At 51.0% G+C, this 19,889-nt stretch overlaps 4 protein-coding genes and 1 non-coding gene across 5 annotated transcripts; 3 read left to right on the forward strand and 2 right to left on the reverse strand.

The window, feature by feature from the left end:
- Nucleotides 1-1,281: 1,281 nt before the first annotated feature.
- Nucleotides 1,282-2,632, forward strand: CTHT_0045590 (uncharacterized protein; the record flags this gene model as incomplete). The annotated part of the gene is made up of 5 exons (XM_006694880.1): nucleotides 1,282-1,619; nucleotides 1,745-1,772; nucleotides 1,844-2,037; nucleotides 2,124-2,527; nucleotides 2,586-2,632. 5 exons carry the CDS (start codon nucleotides 1,282-1,284, stop codon nucleotides 2,630-2,632), a joined length of 1,011 nt encoding a protein of 336 aa, XP_006694943.1.
- Nucleotides 2,633-2,767: 135 nt separating this feature from the next.
- CTHT_0045600 (uncharacterized protein) lies at nucleotides 2,768-4,334 on the reverse strand (the record flags this gene model as incomplete). The annotated part of the gene is made up of 4 exons (XM_006694881.1): nucleotides 2,768-2,824; nucleotides 2,875-3,657; nucleotides 3,721-4,044; nucleotides 4,101-4,334. The coding sequence occupies 4 exons, from the start codon at nucleotides 4,332-4,334 to the stop codon at nucleotides 2,768-2,770; spliced, it is 1,398 nt and encodes a 465-aa protein (XP_006694944.1).
- Nucleotides 4,335-6,156: 1,822 nt separating this feature from the next.
- On the reverse strand, nucleotides 6,157-7,975 carry CTHT_0045610 (serine-type peptidase-like protein; the record flags this gene model as incomplete). Its single annotated transcript, XM_006694882.1, has 4 exons — nucleotides 6,157-6,631; nucleotides 6,688-6,835; nucleotides 6,888-7,096; nucleotides 7,152-7,975. 4 exons carry the CDS (start codon nucleotides 7,973-7,975, stop codon nucleotides 6,157-6,159), a joined length of 1,656 nt encoding a protein of 551 aa, XP_006694945.1.
- Nucleotides 7,976-8,904: 929 nt separating this feature from the next.
- CTHT_0045620 lies at nucleotides 8,905-8,991 on the forward strand. Its single transcript is given in 2 exon segments — nucleotides 8,905-8,942; nucleotides 8,956-8,991. It is a non-coding gene; the product is annotated as a tRNA-Tyr (tRNA).
- A 6,907-nt stretch (nucleotides 8,992-15,898) lies between these two features.
- CTHT_0045630 (uncharacterized protein) lies at nucleotides 15,899-19,288 on the forward strand (the record flags this gene model as incomplete). The annotated part of the gene is made up of 5 exons (XM_006694883.1): nucleotides 15,899-16,090; nucleotides 16,148-16,404; nucleotides 16,520-16,652; nucleotides 17,962-18,275; nucleotides 18,892-19,288. The coding sequence occupies 5 exons, from the start codon at nucleotides 15,899-15,901 to the stop codon at nucleotides 19,286-19,288; spliced, it is 1,293 nt and encodes a 430-aa protein (XP_006694946.1).
- Nucleotides 19,289-19,889: the final 601 nt, after the last annotated feature.

Consider the following 19,889-nt stretch of genomic DNA (forward strand, 5'->3'; position numbering starts at 1 on the left):
GATAGGCTACCAAACAATGCACCAGATACCAATCCAAAGCTTATATTGAGCCTCTGGACAACGGAGTCGTTGGTGGCGTACTGTGAAAGGTGTGATGAGAGGGTGGAGCGAAGAGTAAGAATGAAGTACGGAGTGCGGCAGAACGAAGGAGGTTCGCATACAGATGCTCGCAATAGGATGGACCTGGATGGTGGGAACAATGTCCAACACGACGGCCAAGATGAGCTCATTTGCAATTGCAACGTCTTTGATCGCTGGATTTGCCTTCCCTGTCGAGGCAAAGAATTAAAAGCCTGCACGGAGTATTATTCCATCCGGGTGTCGTATGTCAGGCTTCATTTTAATGGAATGCTAGGAGCGCAAAAAATGGCCACCAAGACTAAGAGGGTGATACCGCAACACTCGACATACGGGTACTACGTAAGTTTGTTTCTTCGAGATAGCCAATAGTAGTAGTGATATTTCTGGTTAAGAACCTGGAGGACTAATCTTTGTTTTCTCTACCGCTAGTTCTGCTGCCCCTGCGGCGCACTCGGGCCCCCTGCGATCAAGTTCCGCTGTGGATGGTGCAACAGACGTCACATGGAGGATGACCGTTGGCCAGTGTTTGACCCGCAGCGGGACCGAGCAAGCTTCCTTGAATGGTGAAACAATGAGATTCACGGTATTATTGCTCTCCGGAATGTACCTCTTCCCGATGATGATGATGATCTCTAGGCCAAGCCGTTAGCTGTCATCGGGGGATATGTGGCGGATTATTATAACGCCTCAAGATTACGGACTTTTATTGAGGCTTAGCAAATGATATTGCTTGTCACGGAGTCTGAGTGAGTCCTGCTCTAGGCGTGCTTAGGCCTGAAGGGCAACTTTAGTCTGGATGCCGAAGGCCGGACGACCAGCAGGGAGTCTCATGCCCAAAAACCCGGATCTAAGCTTCCAACCGCCGGGAGATATTATAGGCAAAATGGGCAACGAATGGATTGCTACTTGCTTCACATAAAGGGAGGAAGTTATTGGACAAGCACTGTTCGGAGAATGGCAGTCATTTTCTATGCGGCAACATACCAAGATAGTCTTGTGGGATTCGGCAGTTGTGTTTAGATTGATCAAACAGGAAGATTACTCAGCAACGCTTTGCAACATCAATATCTCAATGCCATGTGTATATGTTGGACTCCATGAGATCTTCTATTCGGTTTCACGCATTCTCCTCAAATTCACCATCTTCTTAGCCCCTCACCATCCCAGCACAGTCACCACCGCACTTACCAAACTGTCACGATGCTCCTCCCGCTCCTCCTCACGGTAATACCCCTTCCAACCGCCGCACAACGCGGCTTCCCTGGCGGCACCGCCACGATGCTGCGGTTCGGCTGCTCCCAGCTCGTCATCGACCGCATCGATCCCCTCGTGAACCCCGGCGTCGCTCCCTCGCCCCACATGCACCAAGTGGTAGGCGGCAACGCGTTTAACGTCTCCATGCCTTATACAGACATTGCCGAAATCGCCACATGCACGACGTGTAGCTTCGCAGATGACTTGAGTAACTACTGGACGGCGAATTTGTACTTCAGAGCGAGGAATGGGACGTACAAAAGGGTTAAGCAGGTTCCGAATAGGTGAGTGACGGGATTCTAAAGGGGGAATGGCATTGGGTGTTGATGGGGAGAGACAGGTTGCTTTTTGGGGATGAGTTTACGACTAAAACGGATGGCGGGTTTACGGTGTACTATGTTTCGCCTAGTAAAGGGGGTGTGACGGCGTTCAAGCCAGTAGGTGCTCATTTTCAAGTGTCGATCACTGAATGGATTTTACCCCTGGATAGAGCTGATAATCTGGCCAGGGCTTCCGTATGCTCACGGGTGACGCCGCGCGTCGGGAAAAAGCCGACATGAAGTCACAAACCTGTTTCCGGTGCTTCGACGGTCCAGGATTCGACGGTGACTTTCTCGCCCCTTGTGCCGACCCTGCTCGAGATACGGAAGAACTCCCTCAGAAGCCCTGCTACGGCGTAAGGTCGAATATTCTGTACCCAACGTGAGTCCAACATCAACAATCAGACCCCAAAACAAACATATCTCGACACCCTCCCAGCCAAGATACTAACCCCCAATCCCCTCCAGCTGTTGGGACGGCCAAAACCTCGACTCACCCGACCACAAATCGCACGTCGCCTACCCCGTCGCCGGCCCTCAATTGTTCACAGGCAACCAAGTAGGCGAAGAATGCCCTCCAACTCACCCCGTGAAAATCCCCCAACTAATGCTCGAAATCATCTGGAACACAACCGAGTTTATGAACAAGGACGACTGGCCCGAGGACGGGAAGCCCTTCGTCTTGTCGACGGGGGATACCACGGGGTACGGACAGCACGGGGACTATGTGTTTGGGTGGAAGGGGGATTCGTTGCAAAGGGCGCTGGATAGTAGTTGTCTGGGGGCGAGGTGTGCCGATTTGAAGGTGCAGAGCGTGGAGGAGGCCGGGAGGTGTAAGGTGCCGGTGAGGGTGGAGGAGGATTTCGAGGGGTGTAAGTGCCTCTATCTTTCTCGCTGATGTGTGCCAATGACTGACCTTCTTCCATTTAGGGATGGCAAAGCTGCCTGGTAATCCGATGATGGAGTGGGGGAAGTGATGTCGTCGAAAAGAGGTTAGGAGAGGGTAAGTTAGCGGACAATGTTATTTCCCCAGTTGCTAGTTAGTTACACCAGACTCGACATGTCGTTGATACAATAAGACCTCTCAATTTTATCCATACGTGCACGACCCTTTAGTCCTTTACCACCCACACAATCCACAGAACCCACACGCCTCCGAGCACTCGGTGCTATTTTGCGCCACACTATTGGTGTTGCTAACACCCCAACTCGAGCTCACCAAACCGGTATCAGCGATACCATCAGCCCAGCTTGCCGGAGAGCTCTCCTGACCCCATGGTTTCCCACCACTCCTCGAGTTTTTCCATCCCCCAGCATTCGGTGTTCCCTTCCAAGTTCCATTACTAGCCCGACTTTGATTTGACTCTTGCTTAGAGCTAGTCCTGCTCCAGGAATCTCTCCCATCGTCCCTCACGGTCTTAGCGCTATTCGAGGTTCCAGAGAGACTGATCAAGCTCTCAAGATCGGGCGTGCCGTTATTTTTCCCGGGACGAGAGGATGCAGGTTTGCTGGCTGAAGTCACCGACCCGTTATCAACGTGCAGAGATCCGCGGTGGTTTGCATTCTGCGGCGCGAACTCTTGCTGGCTGCTCCGCTGCTGGCTGTTCCGAGCTCCGGCAATGTCACTTCCGGCTTGTGAAGACACCAACCTTCTATGCCCAGCCCCATATGGGGAATGTCCGCCACGTTCTGAACCTTTGGAAGGGTTTGAGATGCCACCGTTTTGGACCTGACCATCCAGGACACGCCCACGATGTGCTTTTGAGGTGACCCGGTGCTGTTCCATGGCCTCTGAATCCTTGGACTGTGCGCCGCAATCGCAAACAACCTTGTGCCAGATAAATTGTTTTTTATGTTGTGAGAGCTGGTATTTATGGGAGAACTTCTTCCCACACGAGCACAAGAGCGCGACGCTGTGCTCGTTTCGGTGGGCAGGCGAATTGACCTTGTGTTGTTCCAGGGTTGTGAAGGAAGCGAAGACTTTCCCGCATGTGCAGCGATGCTGATCACGCTGTCAGTAAGGCGTCGGTCGAATGAAAGTGGAACGTCTAGTGGGGACACGAACCTTGTTAGGAGCTGGTTTGTTATCCCCATCATCCGTCGGTCTGGAATCACCATGATCATCCGACCGAGATGAACCAACCTGGTTCCTGTCAGAGTCGCCGGTAGCCCAGCTAGAAGCTACGGAAGGACGGGGAGGATCCTGAACGGATGAGGCTCTCTCCTGTTGTAATGATACCACATCACTCGCGGATTCTCTCCTATTCCCATTTTCCCAAGACTCTTTCGGTTCTTGGGTCTGAGGCTGTTGGACGTCTGTATCTCCGTTGACTAGTGGTTTAGATGGCACCGCATTGTGACTATTGGCAATAGGAACGGAGTTCTGGATCTGACGGTGTTAGCGTAAAGGGAATGGAAAAGTATACATGACGAAGTGTAACTAACCGCCCCTTGACCCAACTCGACAGTTCCCCCATGGCAGTTGATGGTAATAGGAATGGAGATGATAGGGTTTGACTGGGGCTCCAGGGAGTTTCCAGCTATTACGGCAGGATTTTTCTCATTGCTGGTAGTTGCAAGGCATTGGCCGTTGTGTATGACAATCTGCACTACGGTAGCCCTATTGCAGCACGCTGCCGAAACCTGACTCGGAGCCCGCGTATATTGTTCTGTGGGCATTTTGGGTGTATTAGTGGCTTTTATGACCTCGCTGGGTTCTTGTACAGTGTGATCGCTTGATGCATGAGACGTGCTATCGGTCTCTACTGCATCAGAGGGAAGGCACTCGCTTTTGATGAACTTAATCTCACGGTTTGCAGCGTATTCAGTTTCTGAGGGCGAATTATCCCAGTTTATAGATGTGGCCTCGAGGACAGATGACTCCTAGCTGTTGTCAGTTGACGAATGGTAATTGTTAAATGGAAGAAGCTTTCATAACGCACATTGTTGGAGTCATTTACCTTGTCAACCCCATCCGCAACTCCATCAGCAGAAGGTATTTGGTGCTGTGGAGCCTCGCGCTTATGACATTCCAGTACCTTGATGCTGGAGAACTTAACCCCGCAGTCCAAGCATACCTTTCTTGGCATCAGTTCAAGACTTTCAAACACCGGCTATATTCTTGATTCGGCAAATTATCAACATACCCTACCTGCTTTATTATCGTCGTTGTTGAATTGATGATATTTCGCGTCCTTTTTATGCTGCTTCATAGCCTCTTGGCTGACAAAACTGAACCCAGAAGTGCATGAAATCTGGACAACAGCCAAATCATTAGTCCCCCTCCCGCGGATTACCTAAGCCAACCCAGAGTCCAGTAAATTCAGCCCACCTCGCCCAATGCATCATCTGGGCTTGTAGTCGAGACAGCCATTGAGCTGGCACTTGCAGAAATGACACCACCATTGGTAGACGACGCAGTTGTTCGCGTGGCCGGTTGCGCCGCAGGTGCCGGTGCCAGACGGCGGTGGGTTGGAGCGTTCTTGTTGTGTTGGTGAAAGGCAGTCATACTTTTAAAGGTTCTCCCGCAACAGAGTATCACAAAGTTCGGCGTCATCTGGACTTGCCCCAACATTTTGGCAGCTGACTGCGTTGCAGAATGACAAGAAACAGATCTATGCCACGATTGACCAGAGATGGGAGGAAATATATGATTTAGCTGGAGGTTGAGGCCTGCCGTCAACGTCGTCGTTGTGGGCTTAGTGCAGCCGGCGAGGGGCAGTTTGGCTTGGGATCAAAGCACAGTTCGACAGATGCTGCCAAGAATTCACGTCAGGATCAGGGTCTTGCAAAGTACGTCCCAAATCAGAGGAGTTAGGGTTAGGGTTTGCTCCAGGAGGGTCAAGAGGAGCCAACAATCACAATGACCGCACCACTTACAGTATTTAACTCCTTATCACACAACGTCTGGTTAAGATTGTAAAGATTTATCTCTCAGTATGTATGCGCATCTCCTCTACTGTTTCATTATATAAAGTCACCAAGACAAAGGGGAACTGAGTGACGTGGCAGGGCTTGCTGTTTACTGGGAGAGGGATGAGCGGTAAGCACCTGAGAGTTGCACGAACTACTGCAGGCAAGCAGCCAGTTGCTTGCAGAGAGTTTGTCCGGTTGGACAGCATTTGTGTGATGAAACAGTCCCTCGCAAGTCCGCTTCTGATGTCGATGAGCAAAGTAGAAATGAAGGAGAAGCACCTGTCTAAGTGAGACCTCTTTGAACGCGAAACTGGATCCTTGGAGGGAGAGTACCGAAGCGTTAAGCACAGTTTACTATATCAGCCAGTTCCCATGGGTATGTGCACTGCACTTATTTGGAAGCCTTCCGAGAAATACTACGAGTGTTGGTGTCACATGGCGTCTTCCCTGCATATGCAAGCAGCTGTCAAGAGGGCTACACTGAGAAGAAACTGGACCCTTGCGAAACCAATAATATGTATTCATTAAGGTGAAGACATATATGCCGTGTCTACTCAATCATCGCTCAACCATTACCTAGGGTATTTCACTCCTTCCAAGGCTTCTCCACCCCCTTCTCCTCATACCACTCACCAACCCACTGCGTCATCTGCTCAACCGCATCATACGCGACCTTCCTAACTCCCTCATTCGCATCCCAATTAGGCCCATACAAATCCGAGCAGTGCACACCACCCTCGACAACCCTGACAGGCAACTTTTCCGTGCTCTTAACCGGACCGCCCGGCCGGAAGATGCTAGACAAGGTAGCATCCCTCCACGGGTCGTGCTGACCGTTGGTGTGCATGGCGCGCGTGGTGTTAGTCGCGCTCCAGCCGCCCGTCCAGCGGTTCACGCGCTCCGCTCGCTGGCCCTTAGCCAGGCCGTAGGCAAGCTTGCCGGTGCTGGACTGCGAGGCGGGGAAGATGAGTGGGCACTGGTTACGCCAGTAGGCTGGGTCGACGAGGTGTGAGACGAGGGTAGGGCGGGAGAGGGGAGCACCATCTTGCCACCATTCAAAGCTGAGAGGTATTAGCTGTGTGTAAAATGTGAGACGGATCAAGGAGCGGGGACGTACGGCTCGTTGCAGAGCATCCAAAACCACTGACGATTGAGCCAGTTGCCAGGGGAGAGGTCCTTGTAAGCCACATTGTCGGGGTTCTGGTTCTGCAGGCAGCCAGTGTTGTAAGTGCCATTCCATTCGGGGTAGCCGGCAGACTCGCAGACTGAGACACGATTAGTAGACGGTCTGAGACAATAGGAAGAAAGGAGACATACATCCAGGGAGCATCTCCTCCTTAATCCACTTGGCGTAGCCATCAAGAGCCTTGGAGAGACCAACGCCGAGAGCGCCAGGTATCTTGTTGTTCGAACCAGGCCAGACGTTCTCGACATAGTCGCAGAAGCGGTAATACGGGGTGTAGCCCTGGACCTTGCTGTTGTAGAACTGAGTCGACTGCCACTGCCAAGGACCCCACTCCAGAGCACTAAGAGTGAAATTAGCTTGAGTTCACTTGATTTGTCACTGGCCCTGAAACTTACGAGGCAAAGTCCTGATCAGTCAGGTCGCCAAGCATGAACTTATCCTTGAGGGCCTTCTTCTGCTGAGAAGTGCCGAAACGCAAGATCGTGTCGACATACTCGATGACAGCGTTCACATCAGAGCTGCAGTTTTTGGGGGTAGCCTCCTGCACGGGAACAAAGTACTGCCAGAAGTCGCCAATTGCCTCAACGACGCCGCTGGAGCTGTAGTACGCCCAGAAAGTGCCAGGCTCCAGGGCAGCTAGCCAGCCAGCAAGAGCGCCAGAGTATGAACCACCAGAGAAGATCCACGGTGCCTTGTCGGCCGAGCTGTTGCCGGAAGGATCAAAGGGAGGGACAAAGTTCTTCGCGAAGTAGGTCAGATCCTTAAGAGACTGCTCCAGCGTAAGGTACTTGAGGTTATCGACGGTCAGCTCCTCATAAGGAGACGACTCGCCCCAGTAGCGGTGCTCCAGAATAATAACTGCACCACCAGTGCGGTTAGCCATCAAGCCCGAGAGACGCGAGCTCGTTAGCCACGTCTTATTGAAGCCAGTCGCGCTCTGCTCGCCAGGCGTGGTCAGGTAGATGGGAGAGCCAGGGCCCCGCCAGTACTCGGTGCCGTACCAGTAGCGCTGCTTGAAGGTCCCTAGGGAAGGGTTGTTGTGGTCAATGAGCTGGTCGAAGGTGCCCCAGCCATTGTAGATCTCTGCGCGCTTGTTCAGGGCGTGAACGTCTTCATCGTCTGGACCAATATCCATGGCCGTGCCGCGGAAGAACGCCGCGGAGACTTGTTGGGTCGCAAAGGCCGCCACGAGGGCGCTGGAGAGAACTGTGGCCCTCATGATGTATCTGCCTAGTTGGTCAGGACGTGGATTGTTGGCTGTCCTTAGGCTGTGAGAGGGATGAAAAGCTGTTGGAGGTAATATGGGAGGAAGCTGTTTGACTGTTATTTCAGCCACGAAAAACCACCCCCTCAACGCTCTTGACGACCGACTGACTCTTCAACAGTGACACGCACGCGGTGGCCAGGGGCAGGACAGGACAGATCCAAACCAAGCAGGCAGTTCACTAAGGTGTGATTGGCCTCGCATCCCGAGGCTACGTCGTCGCGTGCAGTTCACTGCTGCGTGGCATGGTGCCTGGCGTCGTGTAACTCCCGTAGTTAGGATTCATTTGTATGCTACCTGTATACCACGACGTCCCCGCGATGAGCCGTCGCCGAGGATCCCCATTATGCTGTCAATGACCTTCCTCTTCGGGCCGGGGATCTGGGCTACGTCGCAGTCATTGTGCCAATATGGGGAACTCTCCCGGCCGTCGGCCATGTATGCGGCTCCACTGCAATGATTGTTGCGATCCGGCTTCTGGAAGGTGCTTGGAGCGGTCAGCCATTGTGTACTTCTATCAGCTGATTGCGGGAGTCTCGGATTTCTATCGCCGGCGAGTTGGCACAACAGACGCATAATGAATGCGTCGCTGAACGACCTGGGAGAAACAATGCCGTGAGGACCCGCCCAAGTGTTTGTAAACTATACGTAATACAGTCCGTAATTTTCCCCGAGGAAAGTGCGACAGCCGCCGAGACCCTTTTTTTCTCTTCTATCAGTGCTCCCCCTACCACATAACAAGTGGCAGCGCCAAGTTTAGTGTTGGGATATTGTGTATTGCTTCAAAACGTCCAAGAAACCGGCTGTTTGGAACCCACCATCGCTGTAACCTTACCAATAATCAAGGATCTCAATGCAAATTTCGCACTAAACAACTAACAGAGCCCCTTGTGGTGTAGTTGGCTATCACGTTCGGCTGTAAATGGTTTACTGATACCGAAAGGTCACCGGCTCGATTCCGGTCGAGGGGACTTGTCTTTTTCACTTTTTTGCTCATCCTGTTAGTTTCGGTTCCTGACAAGGACGCAGGATACAGCGGGCCACGGCACTAAATTTTTGCACGGGCTTCATAAATTGCCAGAACGATTGTTCTCTTCACCAAGGTACATAGGTCACCGCCTGAATATATGATGTACAATCTTTGTACGGAAACACTTCAATCCTTCGGATACGGCTCTTCTACCCGCCGAGCTTTGCTACCCATATCGACGACGATTGCAGGATGACCTGGATCAGTTGTTATGAACTGCATTTCCATCAAGACGCAGCTGTACACCTAGCCGCACTATGGGATAGGTACATTTGTTCAGGGCCTGTTCTTTGCTTATTGTGATTTCAACAACATCTTTCCGGTCTTGCCCAGTTGGCAGCACCTGTGCGTAAGGGTTCTCACATCTCAAAGAGAATACTGTCGCTTTTCCCTGTCAAGGAATTTGAAAGGCTTTCTCAACAGCAAATTTCCTAGGGTCAGACTATCAGCCAAGCCTAGATACAACTTCCGAATTGAATTGGTCGAGGACCACTTCCAAATTTGCCATCAGGCCCGGGCCCATTGTCCTGAGCTTAAATACCATAAGCATGGAAGGCCGATTTGGGTTATTCCAACGGTCCCAGCTAACAAGCGCGAAATTTAGCCTTAGGCTTTCGATTGTGAGATTTCCTTTCCAAACTTGATATAGGCAGAGATCCACTTGAGTTTTCCAGGCGAGGAACCACCATTCATAGGATACATGATTGGCGGTGATAAACACCCAATGACGAACATCTTAAGGACTTTGGAGCTTAACGATATTATTCAAAAAAAAAAATCAACGGCTTCGGTTCAATTTAGAAAAGCGGAACGTTTGTTCCACAACACGGGATTGCCTCCGGGGTGAAAGAGGAAGTGCTGAGGTAGTTTAGTTGCTTACACCAAGCTTTTCGTCATGATATCTCCCCAATCGTAGATAGCCAAGGTCCCTACGACCCAACAAATCAAACCTCTATTGTGAATACAACCCAACACGAAATTTTCAGATACAAATTCCCAAATTTGTTATGCTTGTGCAGCAAAAATCAAGAACGTAGTTCCTGCTATGACGGCTTCCCTCACTCCTGGCATAGATATCAAAACCAGGCTAGCGTCGATATGAACACCTTTAGGCTGGACTCTGGAATCGGAATAAATGGACTTGTCGCGTTTTTAACGCTAACTTCACCGCATGCAGCGGATTGTTCTTGTGACTCAGCCAGCATACCAGAGTATTCCGGGCTAGGTTTCCTGCCGTCAACCTACGCTAGGTGCTTGAGGTCAGGAGTCTTTCTCATGACCTCCAGCTGTAGCCTCTCGAAGGCCCTATGTCCCTCTCCATACAGAAAGGGCATAATGATGTCAAGGATTCAAATCAGGAAGTAAGTCATGTCCTCCAGTAAGGTGGTCGTCCGCTGAGTTGTCCAAGATATACACCTGGCCAAAAAGCACGCAAAAATGCACAAAAAGAGAGGCTTCTGGTTGTAGAACACTCTTAGGTATCTTCGTGATTGTTGCAATAAAGCAGGAAAGCTCCCGCTTGTCACCGTGGTAATTCCGTTCCTTGTAGAAACAGAACCTAGCTTGACGCAATCAAGTCCTAAAGTTTTCATCCGCGAGCAAACCATTGACATCGTGTCACCTTTCTAGTAAGATCTTCCATGATCCCGGACTCAAGGTCCAAGAAGTAAACGTAACAGACTCTCACATTTGCACACCACACAAACATGCTATTCATCGCTTCTTGCAGCTCGGAACTACTCAACTTATCAATGCAGCATGTGTCGACCCATGTGTAGGAGAGACTGTGCAAAGACCAAGCAATCTCACGGGCCTTCTGGATCTTTCGGAAGTGTCGCTCGTAACTGTGTCCAGTCATTTGATGCACGAATATAGGTTAAGTTCTGGAATGTGACTTCGTCAATTCCTCAGGTGTAGGGCCTGCAGGGCCTTCCGTTTCTATGAGACATAGATATTTCGCCTCTACATGGCAGACCAGTTTTCCACCAACCATCTCTTGGCTGCCTCAAATAATGCTCCCTCTGCATTACGACCAATTCGGGAATTCTCCCGCAGCCTGATGGGTGGACAGGCTGGCAAGAAGTTTGTTGAACCAGCAGGCCCGACTATGGAGCCTTAATCTCATGCAAACTCCATCATTCAGCGAACGCGCAATCGTAGTCTTATATTACTATGCCCAAAGAATGTGACTGTGTTGATCTAGTACGGGCCATCCCCAGAGGAAATATTTTGGTGGTGAAAGCTAAAATGGCAGATATCAACACGCCACAGAAGGAGCGTTGAATAGTTGGTATGAGTGTCAGACTCTGCAGTTAGTGAGCCTTGGTGTTGGTTGATCTAAATCTTGACTCCTAACTATGAAAAGCAATAGTCGCTACTTGCGAACAAAATGTGAACTGTCCTTGAGCGGAGCGCTGCACATTGTCCAATCTAAGCCATGGCCAAGGCTCAATCTTCTTCAAGAGAATTCAGTCAACCTGGAATCTTTTCGAGTATCTTCCCAGAGAAAATCTGCGAACCATATTGCTTCGGAGCACTTACCTTTAGGCACCCAACGAGGTGCTTTGGGAGATATTCCAGTGAGGGCTAAGCCCCAGTGGGAGCCCAAACGCGCAGGCATCAGGGCATGGCTTGCCCTCCCTTCCTCTCCTCTCAAGAAACGTCGCGTCCCTCCCCCGAACATACACTGATGCTGGAAGGCCAACAGATCCTCCTTGGCTCGATGGAGCGGGCACTCAGCCAAACCCTTCCTCGAGAAGTTTTCCCGACAGTGCCTCTCCGCTTGCTGGCAGAGGCCTCGGAGCCGGGTGACCGAAAAGAATGAGCCATATGGCCGAGGCATGATGAGGATTCTATAAACGAAGCTGCCCAAACATGATAGACTTCTCTTGGTTCTTCTCCTCCCTAACACAAGAACACTGAGGACCAAGAAAAATCATTACACGTATCAATTGACTTCGCTGTGCACCCCACATCGTCAGTAGCCATTATCTAACCCATTTGACCCATTGTCGATCCCTGTCTGTACCAGACCAAGTCACCTGTTACACCAGAGACAATTAAAGAGTGCCCCTGCGGCGGTGTGGTGTACAGAAGCCACTTCTTTTCTCGCTCTCTTACCTCCTTCAACAACCCACTTGCCGGCAGGCTATACCCCAGAGACTTTTGGTCTTCCTTCCAGCTGTTCAAGTCCAGGGCCTCCGAGTTCGAACTCTGGAAGCAAGCCTGGGACGCTGCCACAGGGCATCCTATCCCGTTACCGCACCTCCCTCTCTCCCCCTTGCAAGCCCGCCCCAAACCCAACATACTGATCATCTAGACTCCGAGCCTAATGACCCGGAGTAGGTCCCAACGAGGCAGCTATCTGGGCCCTGCCGGTTTGAAGAACCCTCCCCTGTACATAGCACACTGCACTCCTTCTAACCCACGCCGGTTTTACCTTATGCGGCTCTTTCCCGGCGTTACCTATAGTTTGTCCAATTCAGGTAGTTTTGCCCGCCGGCGTCGTGGGCACGACCCAGCACCCTCGGTGATGAATCTGGTCGAAAAAAAGAATGAATAAATAATCAATGATGTTCCACTGTTGTAAGCAAGACCCTAGCTTTAACACTCAGACAACAGCTTAGGAAAGGGAAAGATGTAGGGGAAAAATGGGCAAGCAGGGAAGAGCGCGAGGTATGTGGATGCCTAAACTAGAGGGTTTTGAATCTGATTCTTCGTTGTTAGGGATGCGTATCATTTGAGAGTGTAAGGTCGTGTGTGAGGGAGAGGGGGGCCGGGGGTAGGGCGTAGAATGGGGATAGTTTGTCCTGTTTGATGGTCTCTGGGTGAGCCATAGAGTTCAAGTTGTGATTTTCTATTCTCGAATAGATGATATAAATGCCAAGACGCCCTGGGGCTATGCGGCTGGCGAGCAGGTTAGAGGAGAAGGACATCGGATGATGTGGCCTATGAGACCGTTGCGCCACAAGAGCAAGTTTTGATCGTATTCCCGGGGGGAGGGGGTGTGATTGAATCAAACGTGGTACTCCTGAAAGTCACCGTGTCCCGATCCCTCGGAAAGCCACCTAGCGAGGGATCTCCTGTAGAACAGGCTGAGGAAAGCTTTGGCCGAAGGGCCGTCTCAAAGGCTAGATTGCGGTTCATTAGCTCTCCACAATGACGCCATATCCAAACCGAGACCGTCAGTTGTTTACTTCGGCCCTGTGGCAGCTGGGGCTAATTCAACAAGTGAGCAGTCACTTGTCCCATCGGTTCATCCATTGTTACCCGGCATGGGGGCCGCTAACCCCTGCACTGCCCACGTACTGCCCAATATCCTTACAATGTAGCAGTGATCAACGTGGAGAAAGATCCCTTGGGTATGCTCTCGTGGGCTCGTTTTGCTCTGTGCTTCCGGAATCTCAGATGGACATGTGCAAAATGGGCTTAGGGGCATGCAGGAATCTCCTGTCCCTTGACTACTGGGATAAAGATGTGAGGGGCATATAGGAGGTGAGAGACTTCAATTTCGAACAAAAGATGTCAACTTGAGTGAAATTTTTTAACCCTTTTGGTATAGACAACTATCTCGAACAGATCATTTGGAGCCGATGGCGACACACAGTTACTTGCTTCATTGGTCACAGGGTCGATTATTTCGTCACTGGGAGATATTTTCACATTGGAGTTGCATCATGCATTAAGAAGCGTTTCGTTGGACTGACCGAACCCACTCTGGGAGATAAGCTTAGAGTTCCGAAACGGCGGGTTCGATGGACCGTTGGCTGCTTGTTGTTTGAGTGTCTGTCTGGAGATTCCCAGCTCACAGTTTCTGCCAGCTGATGCCGTACATACGTGCCATGCGACCGGTGAGGTTAGGTTGGCCTCTTCACATGACGTTGCCGACAACATTTTACTTGGTAACGTCGTGACTGAGCTCAATCCCCTTGCCCCTGATGACGCGTTCCGAGTGACTGGACAAAAGTACCTTTCATGTCAAGGTCGACCGTTGTGGCTCCATCCGCACCTGAGTTGGACTTGACTCCAGATAAGCAGACAGAGTGGTCCAGCTCTCCACTATCTGATAAGTCTTTTGCGGCTACAACGAGTTATAGCATCAATGAACAGTCCGACTCCAGCCTGACAAGCTCTCCTACCTCAAGAGGTCTCATTCAACTAGACGGTGACCCGAAGTTTGTTTCCCAACTGTCAGTACCTTCTCAACATCCACATCCAATCAAAGGTAGCATTGGTGTTTTGACACGTACAGAACCCCGAGCCAACGCCTTTACCCTTGCGAGCGTGGCTGTGGCAGGTCCTTCAATTCCTGCCAAGACCGGCACAAGCAGCACAAATACTCGAGAAGCATGGCACTTGTGCCCGTGTTCGCTGACCCATTCGCAATACAGGCTTTGCTCGAAAGGAATAGCTGGACGAATACCTCGAACACAAACGGCCCTGCTCGAAGAACTGAAGATTTTTTCGGAGTCTATCCCCTAAGGAGGTGATATCGGGAGGTGGGGACTAATAATGGACTGGATGGACTGGTCCGTGACGCTGCAACAAAGTTTATGTCCTCAATCAGGGTATGATATTTATCTTCTTGCGAGGAATAGCACGTGCTATCGAACGGGCACCTCCTAATAAGCGCTAACCGGTATACAAGAGGCTATACGTGGTCTTAAGGGTGGCGATCGTCATCTTCATGACACTAACCCACCTGAGAAGAGTCTTCGAAAAAATTCGTACAGGAGGATACCTAAGAACCTAGGAGTGGTCCCGGTCTTGGGTGACTGGGACCCTTCTTGCACGGACCCTCCGTTGAACTTTCCAACGGATGTCTGCTCGTACCCAGCGTGTACTCGGCTGGTTATTAAAGAGTTAACTAGATAGTTCGCTGCATAGCGACTGATATGCTGGATACATGGCCTGGCTGTTGCGTTTCTGGGAAGGGATAGGCCGTGGGACTTGGAAGGGGCGACTGGGTTGGGAATAAACAGGCATTGTACAGACACATTGGCCGTTAGAATCTCTTGGTCATTCTAACAGTGTTACAATGAGGTGTTTCGATTCAAGTCTTCCTGCATCCGCTTTACTGAGGGAATGGCTTGTTGTTGGTGCGATTATTATCCTAACTGAAAACGATTGTTTGGTTGGCGTATCCACTTCGTTTCGACATAAACTCCCATTCAACCGTCAAAAAGAACCATTATGCACCTTTTTGAAAGATAGTTACCATTTCAGGACCAAAGGTTGTTGAATACTGCCATTTGATGCAACCACTATGTGGGCTAGGACTGATCAGTTCTACTTTCCTAACGGAAGCCCAGGTTGGCCAGTTACTGTAGAACATTTTCCCTGTCGCATTCATGCAACCAACCAGCCTTACAGTCCTAAATTATCACGATATAGTTGGTTTTCTTTTGCGGCAGACGTAATCGTGCAGCTGCACCGTTGCATCTAACACTTTATTCTTGTGGCTGTGCCGCCGCGGTTCTGGAAATCCGCAGGGCCACATCATCAGGATGCACGCTGCCTAATCCTACACTGCGGCCAAGCATGAGGCCAAGCTTTCGACTCGCTAGAACGGATTGTGTTATGAAGGGCCATAAAAAGCCGCGCATCATACGAGTCGATACGAGCTCGACGATGGAAGTGCCGTGCGTTAGTAAGTACGTAAGTAGGCCTGTTAAACAGCCATGTTGGTGTTGACTCCGCCATTGTAGAGAGTAATAACTATGCTGGGGACTACCTGATTGCCAAACACGCAGACGATAACTTTTGTGTTGTATACATGCACTTTCTTCTCTAAAGTTTGTCAGCAAAACATTGTTAGATACCTGAACTATCCAATCACATCCCTCAACATGGAGCCCATGGAAACAGACAGTGCCAAAAAACAGCCGATCTACACCTCAAGGTTATGGCGTATCAAGCTTGGTCTTCGTGCCTTTGACATCATCTGCCTTGCCATCATAACTGCCATGGGCATCTCGATCCTCAATCAATGGAATGAAATAGGCCACGGCATCTTTTTTGCCGCAGCCTTCGTCGGACCGGTAAAGATCACCGACATCCCCAACCCCCCGCACTCTCACTAACCACTATCCCTATAGCTCATCGCAACCTTCATCTGGGACATCGCTGAGGCTCTCAGCATATATCGCCGTGCCGGCCGCAGGGGCGTTTATCCCGGCGTCGTTATCATTCTCGACCTGCTAATGGGGTTGGGCTGGGTGGTCCTCGTTTATTTTGCTGTCAGGATATGGACTGAGCCCAGCCTAAAGGCATTCTGGGACAACATCTCGCGGATAGCGGCCTCAGACGACCCCCCTGAGGTGGTGGAGGCTGTGGCGAAGGTGGTGTACAATCGGTTAGTTCACATGGGGAGGGTGTTTATAGCGTTTTCTGTGTTTGTCACGTATGTACTACCTGCTGGGTGATGTGGTCCCTGTATTTCGAGTGTGGTACTGACTAACATGGTACAGGCTTCATCACTGGATTCTTTTTTTTATCGGCTGCTACGAAGCTCATGACCGTCAAGAAAGAATCAAGGAGATTGCCGCGAGGGTTGAGCAGTTACCACGTCCTCGTAGTTATGGTGGTGCAACTGCTGCTCAGGTAATCTGCGGGGAGAGGAGATAGAAGGCTTTTTTTTGGAAGCTGCTATCTTCAAGGCAGGGTTGAGGGCAGTGAACTACGGCCTCATGAATCTTGATTCCAGGTATAACTCTGATAATAAAGGATGCCCAATGAACCCAACAATTGAGGTCTTTGCTACGTAAAGAGATAATTGTCTGCTTAGATCAATCACGACTGCTAATATTGACATGAAGTTTCATAATTCGCCGATAGATCACCATAGTATACTAGTATAATCTGTGAATTTCACATCCAATGTCACACTGACATGGCAGTCCGAGGAAAATGGGTATCCCTAATGTTAGCTGCAAGTGACCACGGTGTGGTCACCGTCAACCTACTTGGTCAGCCCGGGCTCCACTGAGAGCAGGTGCACACTTGACCTTATATCAGAGCCATGCTCATCCACCTTCACGTGTGTGTAGTTTAAAAGGTAGAGCGTTGTTATTCTGCGGCACCCATTGTGCTTGACAGATTCCCTCAGGGCCGCGTGTCCTGCAGGGAAACGCCCAAGTAAATACTCCCATCCACATTCACCGTTTTCTTATACATCCAACACCTAAGTGCCAACACAAAGGCACCGGAGATAGAATGATTGTGAGTGGCACAAACCGTGGTTGATTCAAGAGATATCTGGAGCCGCATAACCGAAAGGAATGAATCAAATTGCCGGGAGGATTCTAGGGAAAGCCAGCCGGACACGATGAAAGACTTCTCTTGGTTTTCCTATCCTTAACACAAGGATACTGAGGACAAAGAAAGATTATCACACATATCAGTTGACTTCGTTGTGCATCCTACATCATTATTGGCTATTGTCTAACCCATTTGACCCATTGTTGACCCATGTCTGCACCAGACCAAGTCCCCCCGTTACATCCAAAAAGATGTGAAGTCTTCACTCAAGGCAACCACGTCAAATACACTTACATCGCCGCTTCACCTTGAAAAAAAGGCAATAACTAGGCATTCAGGACTCTTGAAATGCCTCTTCTCCTCAGCTTACACTCACAAACACTACTTCATCCCCTCCTAAATATTTACCACCTCCCAAACCAATCCCCTCCATCTTCCCTCTGTCTACCTGATGTCCAGGCAACTTCGAAGGCTCCATGTTTGCTGCAACCTTCCTATACCTACCTGTACAAGTATCGTAGCCTGGAACTTTCACTGGGTGTCGTCCTGATGGGAGCGTACCTGCCACTACAGGAAACTGCGGCCACATCCCTGTCATCCTCTGCCTGGGGTCCATATTAAGACATGTGTTCCGGATTATGCGCTGAAACAGCGCCGTCCAGGCGGGGGAGTTCGATCGGTGTCGGCGGAGCCAAACGATGAGCTTGTTCCCCTCGCTGCCTTTAACAACCCGCTCGGCGGCAGGCTGGACCCGAGGGCGTTCTGGTTCTCTTTTCAACTATTCAGGTCCAGGGCCTGCCAGATCGAGCTCTGGGGCCAGGCCTGGGATGTCGCCTCGGGGCGCCTTATCGTAACGTTGAGACCCCTCCACTTCCTCCTCCGTACGCGACCACAGTCCCACAGGGGCACCGACCCCGACACCGATTCCTCGGATTCGGAGTCGGAGCTGGAAATCCACATCCCCGGGTTCGTACAAGTGTGAACCTCTCATTCAGCCCAAGACACACAACCCCCCTTGGCTTACACCGGTTTTTGCCTCAAGTGCAGGCTTTTCCTCCGGCGTTACTTGTATATAGGTTTGTTCAGTAGCTATTGCTCGCCGTCGTCGTGGGCACGACCTAGCACCCTCATGGTGGACCCGGTCGAAAAATAGAATAAGAATAAGAATAAGGATGAGCATGCTGGGCCCGGGGGTTCCCCACTGCGGCAGGCCCCAATATCTTCAATGCGGTCGTTACCCTCTCCCTTCTATACGGCATCGTCCAACTCAATACCGGTTCATATAGGGCTGATGTCAGCGGCGGATTGATCCTATCCAGGCTCACGTCGATGTGGTCATCTCTCACCAAGGTTGCAAGCACGGCACTGAGGGTAGTATTCCCGGTGTGGAGAAAATAATAACCCCGTAGCTCTGGTGATTGGTCGGCCTCTACTCCGAGTACCTGCTGGATAGACAACGGGTACAATAGAGGAACCGCATTGTGGTGTTGCCGATCAGTCATTGTCGGTGGACTAGGCTTGCCCGACTCCCTCACCCCGGTTGATTTCGCTTGCACTAAGCAGTCTCTGACCTTAAGGCTAGGCCCAAGTGGGAGCCCAAACGTGCGGCATCAGGGCGTGACTTGGCCTCCTTCCCTCTCTACCCAAAAACGTCACGTCTCTCTCCCTCCCCCCCCTCCCCGGAGGCCATTGAAGGGTGTCCCTGTGGCGGTGTGGTGTACAGAGGCCACTTCTTTTCTTGCCCTTTCATCTCCTTCAACAACCCACTCGCTGGCAGGCTAGACCGGATGGCCTTCTGGTCCTTTTTCCATCTGTTTAAGTCCAGATCCTCCCAGGTCGAACTCTCCGAGCAAGCCTGGGACGCTGCCACAGGGCGCCCTATCCCGATATCACGACGCCCTCGTGCTCCCCTCCCCCGGGCCCGCTCCCAAGCCCAGCGTGCCGATCATCCAGGTTCCGAGCCTGGCGACCCGGAGTAGATCCCAGCGAGACACATACCTGAGGCCAACCAGTTTCAAGAACCTCCCCCTGTACATATTACACTACTCCACTCCCTCTATCCCACGCTGGGTTTACCCTATGCAGCTTTTTCCCGTTGTTGCCTGCCTTTAGTCCAATTTAGACAGCTCTTGTCCGCCGGCGTCGTGGGCACGACCCAGCACCATCAGGGTAAACCCGGTCGAAAATTAGAATAATTAGATACATAATCTAAAAGATAAGAACGCTCAAGAGACAGATTAATGCCATGCAGCAGATCACTCCACCAATAAGCTTGAGGAATGTGCGGGTTGTGTCCGCCAGAGGGTGTCGTATCTCGGAAGGTGTGGAGCTAGGGGGATGCTCAGGGAGGGAACTGGAGCTGTTGATGTATACATTATTGACGGTGAGTGTGGGTCCCGGTTCGGATGTGTGGAGACAGACCGGAAGGTGACTCGAGCGGTATCGGCAACATTAGTAGTCAGCATTCCTCTGGGATAGGCGGCATTCTGCCGCCCCACAACTTTTGTCACAGGAATATTGTATGGCGGGGATGTTCCCCTCGGTGATGTGGAGGAGGGAGAGGGAGCAAACGGCAGTCCT

This window comes from Thermochaetoides thermophila (assembly GCF_000221225.1).
Source record: "Thermochaetoides thermophila DSM 1495 unplaced genomic scaffold scf7180000011818, whole genome shotgun sequence".
In the NCBI taxonomy this organism is placed as follows: domain Eukaryota; kingdom Fungi; phylum Ascomycota; class Sordariomycetes; order Sordariales; family Chaetomiaceae; genus Thermochaetoides; species Thermochaetoides thermophila.